This window comes from Oxyura jamaicensis, chromosome 33 (genome assembly GCF_011077185.1).
Source record: "Oxyura jamaicensis isolate SHBP4307 breed ruddy duck chromosome 33, BPBGC_Ojam_1.0, whole genome shotgun sequence".
Classification (NCBI taxonomy): Eukaryota; Metazoa; Chordata; class Aves; order Anseriformes; family Anatidae; genus Oxyura; species Oxyura jamaicensis.
The window spans coordinates 761,213-778,658 of NC_048924.1; the positions used below are offsets into that span (position 1 = coordinate 761,213).

Below are 17,446 nucleotides of genomic sequence, written 5' to 3' on the forward strand. Positions count from 1 at the left end.
GCTGCGGGGAGCGCTCCCTGCAAGCTCCCCCCGTCTCTACCCGTAGAGATGCCATGCTACGGTCTTTAGCACTTTTATCTCCACAGGGGAAGAAGAAGAAAAAAAAAAGTGTCTACGCTGCAGGATGGCGGCTGACTAATAATTAATATTATGCTAAATATCGCAGGATACAAATTAACTTACTGGCTGGTATTTAAGCCCTAGATTTTGGTTTTACAGTGACAGAGTACAACGAGCCATTCTCAGGTTTTAACATCTCCCCTTGGATGAGGTCCAGAGCAGCATTTAGTTTTGTTATATTTCAGTGTGCAAAAGACGGCTGTATGGGAAAAAAAAAGACACGCTGTTAAACATACACACACACAAGTATTTCATCTGCTTGTTTCATTTTTTTTTTTTCTACTGGCAGGTCTATGAAAGATTGCTAAGAACGGGTAAGTACCGGTGAAGGGCATGATTATTGTTAACGTTTATCTCCAAATACAGTGTACGGTAGTCAGTGGAGTGCCTCGAATTTATGGCTTAACACACTGCTGTGGACAGATTACTGAGTGTCTTGTGGCTTAATGGTTCCTCATGCATGGTTCCTGGTCACGGCATGCCATCATGCAAATCGTTTCTATGCATTGAACGAGCACTTTTAGTTTTGGGGAATCAGCCTGCGCTGGTTGCAGGCTGAAGGTACCCGATTACCCCATCTCCCAAACCAAGTAAAGCCCATGTAGAAAGTAGAATGCAGATAATAAATACCAAATAAACTATGACAATTAATTAAATGGCATGGGCTAAATGGGTGGTTAGTTTCTTTTTTTGTTGTTTTGCTTATTTTCACTTTTTTTTTATTTTGCTGCTTAGCTAAATGCAAATCTAATTTTGCATGAACAAACCCTTTAACATCGTGACTTCTGGGTTTTCTTTCAATAATAATCAACAAAATGGGAAAATAAAATCCATTTTTGGCTGCTTTGGAAAATATATGAATCCCAGCAGCGGGTTTTGTTTCTGTGTGTGTGTGTTTTATTTTGCTTGTTTGTCCTAAGTTGCATTGACTGATGTGGAACATGCAGTATCCACCTGCCCAAACAATAGAAAATCCATTTTTTTTCCTTTTTTGTTTTTAAATGTTTGTTTACAAGGGTCCTTTAAACAGGTGGTAGGTCACTGCTTTAGATGCAACGCTGTCACATAGTAAGCAGACTATGTTTGGTATAAGATCTTCAGGTAAGTGTCTCCACAGCTGTTCTGTATTGATATATTTCATGAAGTCTGTAAACAATCTTTTCACTTGCAAATATTTTTAAATTTGTACAATTCTATTATTTTGTCTCAACACTTGGATTCCCTGACATCTTTTTGTCTTTTTGCTTTTTCTCGTCTTCCTTCCTCTGCCCGTTGTTGTTTCTCCTTCTCAGGTTTAGTCACACTGTCATATGACGGGAGAGATGCCGTGGATGGGGTGCCTTCTTTTTTCTCCCTGTTTGTTCCTCCGTTTTCCAGTTTTGTGGGGACAGGCCTTCGGCTAACAAACCCCCGTCTGGCTAAACGAGCCCTGTAAGCCCTCTGCATAACCACTGCTGAGACTTCTTCCTGCTTACGCCGCAGCGTAGTTGTGATGGGCTCATAAGACACTTTGGAAGGGTTGGATGCCACAAATCTTTCCTCCATCTGTTGTCTCAGTATATCCAGCTCTCCACTGTCCCCCAGGACACGTTTGGTGAAGGCAAACAGGATGTCTAAACAGTGGATCCTGTCTCCACTTACCATAGGCAGGTCCATGGCAATGAGTTCAATGGTGTTGGGTTTGGGGACCCGGAGAGGATGTTCTAAAGCATCAGCAAAGTCCGCGAGCTTGCTGTACTCTATGAACTGCGTGGCATCAGGATCGAACTTCTCCCAAATCTCGTAGAAAGTTTCGAAGTCATCCTCACTCAGCGGATCTGCGCTCTCCTCTGTTGCCACACTGAAGTTCTCCAGGATGATGGCAATGTACATGTTGACCACGATCAGGAAGGAGATGATGATATAACTCACAAAGAAAAAAATCCCCACTGAAGGGTTCCCACAATCCCCCTTAAAACCACTCCCGGGATGCTCCTTGTCTAGATCGCAGTCTGGAGGCCGGTTTAGGATTGGCAGCAGCAGGCCATCCCAGCCAGCCGATGTAGTGATCTGGAACAAGCAGATCATGCTGTTGCCAAAGGTCTCGAAGTTGAACATATCATCTATGCCAGCCTCATGCTTGACGTAGGCAAAGTTTGACATGCCGAAGATGGAGAAGATGAACATGACCAAGAACAGCAAGAGGCCGATGTTGAACAAGGCGGGCAAAGACATCATTAAGGCAAAAAGCAAGGTGCGGATTCCTTTGGCTCCTTTGATCAAACGCAGGATACGTCCAATACGAGCCAGTCGGATGACTCGGAAGAGCGTGGGTGATACAAAATACTTCTCAATGATTTCAGCCAGGAACATTCCTAAAGAAGAAGGAAAGGGACAAGAGTGACAATGGTGACGTGCAGTCTGCTTCCTCTTCTGAACCTAGGCGAGGGACTGGGAACACAAAACACCTTGATTTTCAAAAGGGGTCTGTGTTTACGAGGCCTCACTTTCAGGCATCTGAGTCTTGGCTAGCTGCTCAGGCTCCCCAGACAGCTCCCCAGCATGGAGAATAAGAGAGGTATGGCTGCAGAGTGATTAATTCCACCTGTGTAAGGATGGATGAGCTGTTTCTTAGAGGTGTCTTGCTGCTAGACAACACATTCAGGTTATGGGCTCTGTTTTGAAGATGCTTAAACACATGTAAGACAAATTTTATTTCAAGCAGCAGCCAGATCTTGATTTAAGTTTTATACTGCAGGACAGCCTCTAAGTTCTAATTCTGTTTTGTCAGTGTGCCTGGGCACAGCTGCGTCCAACCAGGTCTTTAAGCAACCCTGTAGTATTTGTGAGGTTTCGTGTGTTTTCCAGATTAGCTGCTAAAACCAAAAACCTGTTGGAGGAAACTGATTGATTCAACACTCAACTGAACCGACAACAAGACTGCAAATCACATGCTGATGTAGGAAGCACTGCAATGCTATTTTCAGTGGTTAGTAAGCATTATAACATTCCAACGAGGTGAGTAAAATTTGTTTTTAAAGACAGGGAGAGTAATTGTCAAGTGTTTTACTCCATACAACTGGAAATGAATGCCAGAATAGAGAGAGGAAGGTGCGTGAGTCAGGACTTCAAGCTGCCAAACTCTGCCACAGTCTCTTCACATGGCTAAAAAGAGAAGCCAGAAGTCCTGGTACCTATACATCCTCTTCAACAACAACAAGAATGAGCCTTACTCTGCAAACACCAGGAAAAACAGCCTAGCCCTCACAGTCTTCTAAGTCGCGTTGTACTTACCCACAATGGACAGAATCACAACCACGAAGTCAAAAATGTTCCACCCGATGGTGAAATAATAGTGCCGCAAGGCGAACATCTTCAGCACACACTCACAGGTGAAGAAGATGACAAACACCAGGTTGATCCAGTAAAGGATGTCCTCCATCTGCTTGCTTTGTGTGTCCGTCTCCACCATCATGGTCACCATGTTGAGGCAGATGAGCATCATGATGACTATATCAAAAGCTTGCTGAGTTACAAAGTCAAAGACAGCTCCCTGAATACGGTTCTGTGCAAAGGGGGAGAGACAATGATCCAAACAGGTTTGAACACAAAGTCTACTGTTAGTTGTCTTCCTCTTGGTAACAACGTGCATGAGGACATAGTTTTTCAGGATCCTTTAAGGCTTTCAAGGCACCCTCTCACCACAAATCGATTTGTTTATGGGAAAGGTAGGAAAATGCTACTATTTATATCAAAAATGGACTACCACAACCCTACTACCAGCGCGTATCTCGCTCTTTGTTGGGAGCAAAGGCAGAGTGATGCAATTTCATTCACAGCTGGAGAAAGCTGCCAGGTCCCCCTTGCAGGGGTGGCTCCGACTGCAGGGTACATGAACTAACATCACCTATTTTGCATCCTGGCAGTGGTCAGGCAGAAGAGCGGGATGACTTATCCACAGCATTACCTAAGAGACTCACCATACAAAGCCTTTCACAAGGCCTGGAAAATGTGTTTAGGTCTCAATCAACATAACCCACATGGCTGGCTGACTGACCAGGACCCTACTTCACTAATGCCAGGCAGCCTCCCCCTCTCTATGCACAGCCTCTTAGCCACAGCATTTTCAGATTGTTCTGTTGATTCAAGTGAGCCAACTGACTAACATCAACCACAGCTGTAGCATTTTAACCTTTCTTGGACCATACCTGGATTACAATGACAAGAACGTGTTGATGTGCACTCCAGCCTGAGTTAGAACAAAGGCTGCTTTTGGAGCTGAAACTCCTTTGAACGTCTGTTCTGCAGTTCCCTTTATAACATACTCACCAGAGGTCGGGGAATAGGTTTTTGAGGTTTCTTTGAGCCCAGTTTTTTCATGGCATTATAGTACTTCTTTTGTTCTTCTGTCATGAAAATATCTTGACCTCCAAAGTAAAGGGGCAAAGGAAAACTGGTTACAATCGGCTCATGCACCAGAAAGGAAAGGAATAACATGCTAACTAAGTCATGAGGATACCTGCCATATGGGAAGTTGGTGGCAGCTATTTTAGACAGAAATAACTTATACTAATGCCCAAGATGCACTGATTTTCCTTTAAAGAAAATGGAATATTTTTTCCTATGAATAACCCACTTTATTGCGCTATATCCTTCCCCATCCTATCTCATTTCTGATAAAAAGGTAGCAGAGGTGTCAGGTTTTTTTCTAAAATGGAGGCCATTTAGCAGGTATTCCATACACACAAATCCTTAGCTCGACTTCCAAAGACAAGCACTGTTAGAGAGAGATTGAAAACGACAGTGGCAAGGAGGACATCTTACTTCCAGTCTATATATTTCAGTCAAGGAAAAACAAATAAGGAAACAAACAAACAAAAACCAGAAATGCATGTGGATTTATTCTAGGGAAAAGTTCCAATCTAGAGTTTTACATAAAGCTTTGGGTCACCTCGTACTCTCTGAGCCTGTTCTTCTAGTCCCAGTGGGGCTTGTGCCAGGAGCTAAAGGTCCTGGGCCTTAATACGCAGAAAAACACAACTGGCTTGAATTATCAGCATTCCTCAAATGGGTCTCAGCTCCCCTGCTATTAAGCAAATACTTATCTTTTTCTTTTGTTGATTGAAGTTGTCAATGATGACACCAATGAACAAGTTCAGGGTGAAAAAGGAGCCGAAGATGATGAAGATAACAAAATATATGTACATGTAAATGTTGTCCTCGTACTTGGGTTGCTCTTCTTGCTGCAAGGGAGAAGAGGAATAAACTACATTGCAAAGACATCATACAAGTATAGTCAAAATGAGATCTTGTTTCTTTCAAAGTTTCCTTTTTGTTTAAAGACAGCTTTCTTGTAACTTTCTACACTTTTTAACTGTAATTCTGTGCTGAGGAAAGTCCCCATTCTTTTCCACAGCACTCTACCTCCCACCTGTCTCAGAAGCACAGCTCAGCATCAGCCAGGATGAGGTCAGTGCTCCTGTATTAGGCATACGCAGTATATAGTAATTTGTAAATCACAAAGGAAACGATCACTTTAATGACAAGCACTGTCAAAGTGAAGACGTCGTTCTTTCTTTCGAAGAGGGGAGTATAAATCCATCAGTTTATCACAAAGGGAAGAACATTTTCATGCTGTCTTAACATTGTCGTGCTGTTTGCTTCCAGCCTTGCACCCAGTGTAGGACAAGAAAATCCATTCAAAAATATTTTCTTACAAGACCAAGGAAAGAGAATAAAAAGAAGAAAAAAGGAAGTATTTGCATGGTTCCGGCATTTAAGAACAAGAATAGTGCCTGAAGAAAGAGCTCCAACATAGAGAGAATATCAAAAATTCAGTCTCATTGATGGTACTTGTCTTGTTGGGTACTTGTTGATGAAGTGATGAAGGTTCATTGAGAATCTTCTGACTAATTCCCCCCATAACATATTCTGATGATGAAATATAGAGCTTCATTGTATTCCTTTTTTCTAGTCCACCAGGAGTTTTCCTGCCTCTAAAGCAACCAGGGGACTGCCCTTTTGGGGATTTGCTTGAGCACCTTTTATCTCACCACAGTAGCAGCAGCAAACGAGAAGTCACAACATGAAATGTGTTACATAAGCCTAGTTCTACAATTTTTACCGTTGACTTTAAGCAAAATAGCAGTGTGAACTACTGGAAGGTGAGTTTGTGAGCTTGGTCATGCACTTTACCTTTCTGGAATCTACTGCTGCGTACATGATGTCCATCCAGCCCTTGAAAGTAGCCTAGCAAAGAAAACACACGTTCTGTTAGAAATCACCTGAAGTAAAGATGAACAAGCCTGCTTTGTGCCAGCTATGTCAGGGATTCCCTGCCCCCTGTCACCTCCCTTTATAAGTAACTTTAATATTACTTAAATATTTATCTTTTCATTTAATCTAAATGTGCAGCTCACGCAAGATTTGGTAGGCTCTTTTAAAGATTGGAGCTGGGGCCACCTGCTGTGCTGGGAGCCCCACATCAGGCAAAGGGATGAAAGCTAAAATGGGGATTTTTCTGCTGTTTTTCCAGGAGAGGGAAGCAGTCCAAATGCAGAGAGTACATTAGAAAAATCTTGGGTTTCCCACTACTAGGGAGGCAGTGAAGGCAAAACTTACAACTTGCAGGAGAGCCAGGTATCCTGCCCCAACGTTGTCGAAGTTAATTTTCACATTCTTCCATCGAATCTCAGTGGAGTTGGGTGGCATCAGGGCTTCGCAGTCTGTCTTGTTGTTAACAATATCTATTTCAAAGCGCTCCTCGGATGTTTCGTTAAAGCAGTAATGATATTTCCCGGCAAACAGGTTAACCCCCATAATGCTGAAAATCAGCCAGAAGATAAGGCAGACCAACAACACATTCATAATGGAAGGGATAGCGCCAACCAAGGCATTGACAACCACCTGTGTTGGAAGGGGTGGGAAAAAGTTTCAGTACAAAACACGAGGCAGGAGACAGCAAGCATCAATACAGCTCTTTTTGGGGAGGGGAATAGGAGGTAAGGCCACTGACAGATCTGTGGCATTTACTCCACGCAGAAGTTGGCAGTGAACTTATTCCAAGCGGTAAAAAATTCAGCTTAAAAGCCACCTACTGAAGCTCTGTTTTGAAAATAAAACAGGCCGGCTTATTAGATTTGCTGGGTTTGGTTTTGGATTTGTTACTTCTTTCGGTAAACAACAATTATTTTAAATCATTTTAGTTGCCAAAAGGGAGAGGGGGCATTACTGAGTGAGGCTCAAACTCTCTTCTCGGTCTCAAATAGGCTCCTAACTACAATTTTCTCAGAGCCAAGCCTGAGGATGCTTTTGCTCACGGATTTGATGGGTCTTAGCAGCCAGTGGCCCTTACGGCCATTCCCCACTTTCAAACAAGGCTGTTATCACTTCGGCGCCTGCCTCCTGCTCCCACCGAGGTCACCAGCAAACTGCGCGACGCTGACTTCGATGGGAACGGGACCAAGCCCCGAATTGCTCTGTTAGGACTAAGCAGTGAGTTGCTGTAAACATCAAGATCATATTGGTGACTAAGCAAGGCCAATCATGTTGTCTCAGGCAGACAGCTGAGCATGCAGCTATGCAGGCTCAAGAAGACAGAAAAGCCATGTTCCTTCCTCCAAACTGCAGCAAACACGGCAGGGAGTGGGAATGGATTTGGTCAGAGCTTGTGTCTTCCACCATCTCCTAATTTTAGTGCTCGCGGTTTGGGAGCGCCATGTCCCTAAGCATCCCTGGCCAACACATGACAAAATTTAAGCTACCAGACTTTTAATAGAGTTAGGTCAGCAGGATATTAAATCTTTGATGATGATCTCCTAATTTAGATTCCTTTAAAAGATGAACGGCAGCTAAACTGTTTTTACCCCCACACCTTAGCTTTGAAAGACTTCTCGACACAGTGCAATCCAGGAGCCCTCAGACAGCAGCACCTGAGCCACTGCTGGCCCTGCCACTGCTCCTGGCCACGGCCAGGCGTCCCCTCTCCTTGCACGGGATCTGTTTGCTGGATGCAATCGCCACGCGCGTGCTAAGCTCTGCAGCAAGCGCCTGTCCTCCATCCTAGTCAGCATGAAGGAAAACTGAAGGAAGCAGTGATCTAGACAATGAGCAGCATCGCAGCAATTAGTAAATGACATCCTGAACCCATCGCTGTGTCCACAGGGAGTTCTAAAGGCAAAGATTGGAGGCAGGCCCTGCGGACAGGCTCTGTACATAACAATGCCTTTGCTTACATTCCTCCTTCATCCTAATAGGATGCTTGGCTGCTGCACACGGACACAACAGCAGCACGCCTTTTTGTTCTAAAATCCTTCAGCTATCAGCATGCTGGTCTATTCCAGCTCGTCACGAGAAGCAAAAGAAGTGTTATACCCTCCTGAAATATGGTCACTTACAGGACGTTAAATTTATACAGCATTCAAAAAGATTCCGAGCGAAGGAACATGGCTTTTGTGTGCAGACTGTACATTGGCAATTGACAAAAATGCATGCATGTTTCATAGCATTACTGTCAAACTTCCTGAATAATTTAAGAGCAGAGCAAGCTCTTTAAAATGCAGATTACTACGGAGTAGAGAAAAGCAAAGAACTACATTTTATGTTTCCTTTGCAAAGGCATTTCAAATCTCTATTCTCTGGCTTAGAAGAATTGTTCTGGTTGTACAGGGCAGCAACACTTGTCTTCAAGTCAAAATAAAGGAAAAATAATTGGGTTTAGGTAACTAACAGGGTCACTGATTAGCAGTCATAATTCTGGATCAATTTTGCTGTCATGAAAATCCCCCGCTTTAAGCATCAGAATTTCCTGACTGTGTATTATAAATCACAGCTTCTCTCCAGCATGGCTTTCAAATAGCTTTTAATACCTACACGCTTAGTGCTGGGTCTTTTCCTTTGTGATCACACTAGCCTTTTTCCTGACACTCACATAAACGACTGTGTAGCAATACACTAGGAAAAACGACCACGTGCTTTAGCGGCACTGAAATTAATTAGAGCTGCACTGATAATCTGCTAGGGGCAAAACAATTCCACCTCGAGAAAATTGGTCCAGGTGCACACTCAGCCTGCTGCCCCAGCATTATTGGTCTGGGGAGAGATTTGTATCAAGGAAAAGGGACTCAGGTGCCCAACAGGGCGACAAAGCTCGGGTTGAGGAGGGGACAAGGAGCAGGACACAGCCGGCAAAAGCTCTAGCTTCGTGCCGATGGAAGAATTGTCGTCCTTTGGTACCCTATTATGTAATAAAGTTTAGCATTAAGCTAACAGAGCCTGACACAAAATGAAGAATAACGTATCAGGGAAGAAACAATCCTCTTTGGACTTGCATCATTTGCTTCTATCACTTCCTACAGAATCTGAGAATTCCTGATTGGTTTGTGGCCTATTTCATGCTGCACTTTGCACTCAATTACATTACAGCAAATCCAAAGGAAATCAGAATGATCCAGGGGGAATCACTCCAGTCAGACCCTGCAGTAAAACTGCAAATGCAATTTCTTTTTTTTTTATATAGATATGTAACAATCCTATCTCTTGTAATATCTCTAGTTGTGAGCTAACTGGGATTTAGCAAAAAGACCTAAATTATTGTTCTAAGGACAAGTGGGAAACCCATTCATATGACATACCCTTTACTTACAGTGTAAATTACTTTTTTTTTTTTTTTGCATATTCTTAGGAGATGATTTCAATCCCAAATGGAAAAAAAAAAACGCACCCAAATACTGAATATCAGTGGCAAAGTAACAAGACACTGAAATAATTTCAAATCCCCGAGACAGTGGTGCTGTCTAAGAATTTGAGGAAAGCTTGTTAAGTTCAATGCTTTGCTTGTGCTTCGTTGCTAGTGTCACAGTGACAGGACAGGGGACCGTAAAAGCATGGTAAAGGGGAGGGAGTGGAAAGGAAAAGCTTCACTACCAGACAAGGCTTCCAGTCACCACCAGACTGGACCGAGAACAACAAGGTGCAACAAGAGGAATTAAACCAAAGCCTTTTTATTTTTTTTTTCCAACAGCTGAGCTCTCCACCGGTCCCTTCCTGAAGGCCTGGGTTATCCAAGAAAGGAAGCAGCCTTTTACCCCCGTGCAGGCAGATTGGATTTTTTTAAAACCCCCTCAGATTCTTTCGATCGAATTCCAGCAGCGCCCAACACCGAGAGGGGGGTGGAGACCCTGAGGTGGTTCAAATTCTGCTTCTTTGCACCTGGTGATTCTCCCTAGATAGAAGAGTTACAGCTGAGAAGCCCCCTCAGATGCTAGAGGTCAAAGCCAGGCTAAATGAGAACAGCCAAGTGTTAACATATTCTACAAATGGCATGTGGCTTGGGCCGGTAATTAATGTAATGAGGCAGCTGGATGCATCTCCCTTTCTTAAGAGGGGAGTGTGCAGCAGTGGGCAGGGTGAGGGGACATCGACGGTAAGGGTGATCGAGTCAGCAGCTGCATCATGGTTCTGTTGGGAATTTGTCTTTCCACCAGTTTGATCAGTTCTAGCATGCTTAAAAAAAACCGCTCCACGGGCATGCAGAAGGATCAGCTGCTAATGGCATCTTACCCTCATCCCCTCAAATCGGGACAACGCTCTTAAAGGCCTCAAAGCTCTTAGTGTCCTAAGGGACTTTATGGCACCTAGTTCCGAGTAGCCCAGGGCATTAGCTACAAGGCTGACTAAAGAGACCTACACAGAAAATAGAAAAAAAGAAAAAGAAAGAAAAAGAAAGAAAGAAAGAAAAAAAAAAAAGAAAAAGAAGAAAAAAAAGAAAAAGAAAAAAAAAAGGTTCCAGACTGTTAGAACAAATCCCCTAGCACTGATTGCCCAGCCCCGGCTGCCAGCCTGGGCGGCCCCCATAGATAAATACCGAAGACATGACACCAGCTGCCTACTTCACTTGACTGAAACGACCTGGAAGGAAATAATGCGGTTGAGAAAGGCATAAGAAAAGAACATAGGGGAAAGATAAGTGAAAGAGAGGCAGAGACACACAGACGGAGAAGGGGGCTGTTGGAAGGAAGAGCCCAAACGGATGACAAAAACCTTACCCTCGCCCTTTACTGTCTGCAGGATCCCAGCGGCTCCCATTAAATTAAGCCAGACAAATGTTAAAGGTACCTATGAGAAAGAATACAGATAAATACACACACTGCACAACCTGCGCTCAACTCGTACAGCAAGCCACCTTGCTCGCGCTGAGCGGCAGCGTTTCCTCCACGGCAATGGCCTTCGGGGACAGGACGCGTGCCTGAGAGTCTGCTTCGGTCTCACAACACCTCTGGAAAGCGCGAACACTGAGCCCAGAGTGCGGGGTCAGCCTCTAGGGCAGCTGAGCCCAGCTCGTCTTGCCTTAAAACCCAAGAGCAGGGTGTGTGTTTTCTGCTTGTACCAGAGCAGCTGCCTGCTTGAAGCTGCAGTGACATTTGTGAGCGTCGTTGAGGGACGGTTAGGTGAGACAAGCGCGTCTTACCGATGGGCAAACTACAGCAATTAGTGGTTGCTCAGGCTCAAACACCAAAATTATGACAAAGCTGGGGCCAGGTTTCTTTATACCAGCTTTCAATGCTGTAACCACAAAGACAACCTGTTTTCTTTAGCAGCCTGGAATCAGTTTTAGGCTCGACGCTTGCAAATTACCAAATAGCCTTAGCCCACTGGGACCGCGGGCAGCCCAGAGTCCCGCAGGATTAACCAAAAGCTTGAAAGCACAGGGCCATCTACTCTTTGAACTGGCACGTGCATTTAGGGCAGTAGTTCAATTGCCACGCGAGCCAATGGAAAACTCTTGGGATTAGATGACACAAGACTTGGCCATATGTAAACATTATCTACAGACACCATTTCATCAGCATCCCACTATCTTCCATTTTTGGTTAGTATCACGGTACAGACACAGATAACAACAGATATGTCAACCTTGTTTTAAAGGAAAAATAAAAAGACATCAATATACAGTAACAAATAATGGAAAAACATGAGACCTCCTACAACAGGTGTGGGCTTTTTGTTTTGTTTAAATCTTAATTCCCTGAATAGGACACTTCCTATTTATCCTTCTTTTTTAAAAAAATTAAAATGCTAACATGAAATTAATTACAGGGATGGTCTTTATAAAACCACATATATTCCAGGAAAATTTCAGGACCAGATTTCAAATGGATAAACATGCCGAGGAATTTCTGTTCTCTGTTCTGGACTTCCTTCCTCAGTTGTGACAATCCCCTTCTCCCCTGATATACGAGAGACAAAACCAGGGACTCAGATGTAAAGCTACATTTGCAGTCTGGTCTAAAGAACCTTCTTTGGGTATTATGGGTAGCAAAAGACTCTTACCCTCTGTGGGCCAAGCACATATTTCCTCATCCACCATCAGTACATGATCTCTACCCATCACAGCTTCCCAAGAATGGCTAACGCTGCCCAGGCAGCAGCATAGGAACATGCTTTCAGTCTCTTTGGTAGAGGGATGTTTGGAAGAATTACAAATCTTGCTTGTGGTTGCAGGACACACTTATCACCTTATTTAACTGCTCGTGCATGTGCTTAATGATTTTTTCTGTCTTCAGATTTGCACCAAAGTGCATAAAATAAATGCCACGATATATGGCAACATGGCTCTTCGTTTTTTTCCGTGCAGGTTTTTATTTTTTTTGGATTTTGAAGTTAGACTGATGAAAAAAAAAATATGCCGGGGCATCCCAAAGGTTTACGACAAAGCCCTTTTGAAACAAACCCAGCCTGCCAGGGAAGGGACCAAGGGCACTGCAACACTGGTACACTCCTGGTGCCCTGAAGTTTACCTATTTCAAAGATGAGATCTGAAAGAATGGACACTGTTTGAAACACTGGGGTTGCACAGAATTCGAGGACATGCAAATTATGCTGGAAACAAGCAGAACGGAAAGTCTTACAAGGAATCACCTGCAGGACAGACTAATGGTGAGACCTCGGTCTCAGGCAGGGCTGCACAAGCAGCAGCAGCAATTGGCAGAAGCTCAGATCAACCTGGCCCACGAAGCAAAAGTTTCAGTCAACTTTGAGGAGGACAGTTACATACAGGTACAACATCTATAGGATTTTGGTGGAATCCTGAAGCCTATCAGGATTCAGTTCCCAGATTTTGAAATACTCGTGGCATTTGGAGGTGCAGGCTACGAGGTCCGTATACACAGCGTGCATATGGAACTGCAGCATTTCATTCCCTAAATATAATACAAGGTACAGGCTTCACTGAATCCTCACTTTTAGAGCTTCTTCCCTTTAGGATAATGCCTCGTTCCTGAGTGTGAACCTAACAAAACGGCAGGAAAATGTCTAAAGGCTGTCTCAGCTTTCATTGGGTCTTTTCAGTATTATTCCCTCGGGACACTCCAACAGAAGACACAGCAGGCACCGATGTCAGACAAAAGGAATCCCAGATTGACTGAAAAGCAGAAGCCTTCATTATTACCCAGAAAAAGACTTTGTCTTCATAAATACACCCAGCAAGCTTTGGGAATCAGAGGAGGAGAGTTATTTGACAATGCTATCAAACCTGAAAAATAACATTCAAGAGCGTTGTTATGATGCAAAGGCTTATTCTCTGTTAGTTACGGCTGCCATCATGTGACTTCACTCAACCCCCATCTACATCACATTAGAAAACTTGGAAAAAAAATGTTTAACAGTTACAGGATACTATGCAGAGATGAGACTTTGTTGAGTAATATTCAGCCTGGGTTCATTATTTTAACATCAACTTATTCTATAGCTTTTGCATCTCTAGTTCTCATTTCAGATTTTTCTGCAGACAAAAATGTGCAACTTTCCCATCTATGATACCAAGCAAAGAGAGCAATTTCTCCTAAAGTAGTATAAATTCAGGTTCCTCACATTTATCACTGGTGCTGCACTTGTTCAGTTCCTGTCAATCTGACCAGGTATTTTAGAAGACAAGGAAACTTTTGTTGCTTAGCTGCTGGTCTTCTTTTTAATACAGTACCCCAAAGAATTTCACGTTCTGAAACACTCTCCTCAAAGTGGTACAGAAGAATAGGTGGTAGCTAGCATTAGTTTTCATGTCAGCATTTGTACTTCATCTTAAGCATTGAAAGAGATATTTTCAGAAAAGAAGAGTTACTTCTTCAAGATGTGTGTTAGCAGGAAAGGTGTTAAGGGGATCAGAGAGGACTTTTTAAAGAAATATATACATATATATATATATAAAGTCAGTTTTCCACAGGAAATGTAGACATCTTGAGTCACTTCTGCCCCTGAATTCCAAGGATAGTTCCTCCACCTACTCAGAAATATTTCCAGAGTGATAATGTCGCTGAACAGCAACTTGGCATAAGTGAATCATATTCAAAATGTTCCTTTTCTCCCAACAAGAGGCTTGGAAATTTTTTAGTTTTTTTTTTTTTTTCTTTATACTTTCTCTTGGGGCACTCACTAGGATGCTGCTTCACAACTGGATGTGATGAACTGTTTTAATCCAAGCACTTGGGATCCTAAAATTCACCCCCACCTTCTCCAAATTCTTAGGACTTCAGTTCCTATTTGGAAGACTGCCTCAGCAAACTCCGTTTCTTAACAATGCAAGCAAAGGACTAGAGAAAGGAGGTGTCACCTAGGAATACCGTGTCTGCACCAGTTCTTCCACTGCTAGCACCTGTCAGGAGCTCAACATGCCAGCAGGCCTCTGAGAAACAGTTTCACAAGAGCAAAAAAGCCAAGGGCTGGAAAACCCAGGTGTATTTCTGCAGGCTCATTAGAACCTGCAGAGCAGAAATCCACAGTAGCACAGGAAATGCCAGCAAAACTCAAAGGGGTCAAAGTTTTTTTCCTTCATCGTGCTTTGGAAACTTACAGATATCTGGGTGTGAATCCTCATCAAATACATGATTCAGTTAGGACATTTCTCAGGAGAAAACATTACCCCAGCGTTCTCCTAAATAACATTTTTTTTCCAAATAGAAATAATGGGGAGAGGATACATACAGCCACAATGAGGAAATCCAGCCAGCACCAGGCATTAGTGAAGAACTTCACGAATCCGTAGGCGCACCATTTCAGCAACATCTCCAGAATGAAAATGTAAGTGAAGACCTTGTCCGCATACTCCAGGATGGTCCGGATGGTTTTCCTCTGTTCTATGTAAATATCCTCAAAAGCCTGGGAAATAACCAGGTACCCCTGTCATTACATCAGAGTTGTTCCACATTTCAATGTGGTAATCCAGAAGGTTATTCAAACAACACTGAGAGGAGCAGGGGAATTACATTTCTTACACAGTGCAATTTAGCTGTTATAGTAGTTGTACCGATACAACACCAAAACAAACAAACTCTCCTGAATAAATAACCCTACAAAGCTAGGTTTACACAAGAACGTTTCTGCCTTTTTGCCTTTTAGGGATCTGAGTAAAATCCTTTATCTCTAAGTGCTCAGCACCCAGTATCACTCCAGTAACATACAGACAGCTTTTTATCTGCTGCTTGGCACTCAACAAACCCAAACTGGCTAAGTTCCTTGGAAATCACGCTGTTAGTAATTATGAAAAACATGCATGTAAAAAATGCCCGGCTACTGCTGTGGGATACTAATTGTTGTGGACTTCTGTCCACTTGTGGGTAACGCACGCTGTGGTTGTTTGCTCTATAACCCTCTGTGTGAAAACGGACAAACACACAGTGATTATTTGCATCTGTGTAACATCAGGAGCTCAAGAAGCTCTGCAGAGATGAGAAAGTGAAGAAAGGGAAGCGTAATTATCCCTGTTTGGTAGAGTGGACATGAGACACAGATACAGGTTGATTGTCCAAAATCATCACGTTTCTAGTCAAACTACCATCAGACCCCAGATTTCCAGGACTTTTGTCTTCAGTCTTAAATTAAACAATACAAACTCATCAAGAAGGGCTTCTGTACAGTACCTACCACAACGGAGCTGTGTGGTTTTCCAAGTAAGAATCACCATAGCTTTCTTTTTCACCAAATTTCCTACACAGTTTTCCCAAGTACACGTCCCCTAGTTTAACACCACTGAGCTACAAGTATTTCTGTATTTTACTTACCAGAGCACCACTGCTCAGTAGGATCATAAAGATGATGAAAGTCTCAAACCAGTTATGTTCCACAATCAGAAAGCATGTCTTCCTCAAGGTCCACCAAGACTTTCCCAGCCCTTCCTCAATATTGACCTGACAACATTTACAGCGCTGCATGCAACCTGGAATGGGCATAGTGCACAAAGGAATATGAGCCCCAGATTTTGTCAGGTAACAGATGAGAAAATGGAAGAACGAAAAATTATCAGTGCCAAGAAGTGATTTAGATGCCAGTAATATTAAGCGGGCGGAGTTTCAGTTTAAATGCTGTATATTATTGAGGTTTTGTGGTTACTTTCACCACTTCTGTATCTGGGCACCTGAATTAACGTGGATTCAGGAACAGATTAAGCTAGTTATATTTGGTGAGGTATCCATGCACTTGACAGGACAGGAATGGAGAACTTGCTGATAAAATAACCTTGAACCATTTAAAATATGCTTGCCATGGGAATACTTGTAACGGATCAGTTGCTGAAAGACATTGAGGCCAGTGACAGAAGGGGGGGAAGGGAAAAAAAAGGCAAAAAAAAAAGCAGCAGATTTCTCTACTTCTAAGTACTTAAGGCATTAACTGTACAAAAAAATCAACCTTCACTACTGGTAGGTCATCTAGATCCTTGCAATGGCAACTACAGTTCCAAGGCAAATTCTTCTAGATCAGTTTACCTGCGATTCAGAGTCCAAGAAGACTCTCAAAACAGGCTAAAAATACCCAGCCCCAGTTCAGACTCACACCTAACCTTAAGGTAAGCTTCCAGTAGACGCAGGGCCCAGTAACAGCTCAGAGGCTTCTTTCTACACTCAACTTACCTTCTGTGAAACACGCATCTGGGTCCAGATACTCCTCTGGTGCCTCCACAGGGACTTCTTCCACCTCAGGTTTAATATCAATGGTGCTACCTTCAGAGGAGCTGGTATCATCCAGTTTCTTGAACACAAAATAAAGACCATTCCAACCTATAGTTATTTCCCACCAAATATCAAACCTTGTGATGACTCAGCAATTCATTCACCATAATTACTATAGAGAAAGTTGTTTCCTCACTTCACCTCATAAACAACCTGACCCAGCTCACATCTCACATTAACAGGACAGACAGACAGCTTTATTCATTTGGTCTCTTTAATCTTATATCTAAATTTACTAGGTAAATGTAGAAGTATGGGTGGCTCTCCATAAAGCAGCTAGCACGAGCGGCTTCTGCCTTGGATGCAAAGACAATATCGTAATACAAACAGAAGTGTTGTGCTGGAACTAT

General features: G+C 43.0%; 1 protein-coding gene across 8 annotated transcripts in view; it reads right to left on the bottom strand.

Annotated features, from left to right (window-relative positions):
* Positions 1–372: 372 nt before the first annotated feature.
* SCN8A (sodium voltage-gated channel alpha subunit 8) overlaps positions 373–17,446 on the bottom strand; it is a 53,968-nt gene continuing 36,894 nt past the window's right edge. For 7 of the 8 annotated variants that reach the window (XM_035308903.1, XM_035308899.1, XM_035308902.1 and 4 more), the window contains 10 exons: positions 16,998–17,115; positions 16,152–16,306; positions 15,076–15,249; positions 10,660–10,782; positions 6,721–7,005; positions 6,295–6,348; positions 5,205–5,342; positions 4,429–4,533; positions 3,394–3,664; positions 373–2,474 (listed from right to left, as the gene is read on the bottom strand). In XM_035308903.1, the coding sequence (XP_035164794.1) occupies positions 1,327–2,474; positions 3,394–3,664; positions 4,429–4,533; positions 5,205–5,342; positions 6,295–6,348; positions 6,721–7,005; positions 10,660–10,782; positions 15,076–15,249; positions 16,152–16,306; positions 16,998–17,115 (2,571 nt within the window). In that variant the 3' untranslated portion in view covers positions 373–1,326. The remainder of the gene's footprint in view (positions 2,475–3,393; positions 3,665–4,428; positions 4,534–5,204; positions 5,343–6,294; positions 6,349–6,720; positions 7,006–10,659; positions 10,783–15,075; positions 15,250–16,151; positions 16,307–16,997; positions 17,116–17,446) is intronic. The other variant, XM_035308904.1, reaches the window with a different exon arrangement.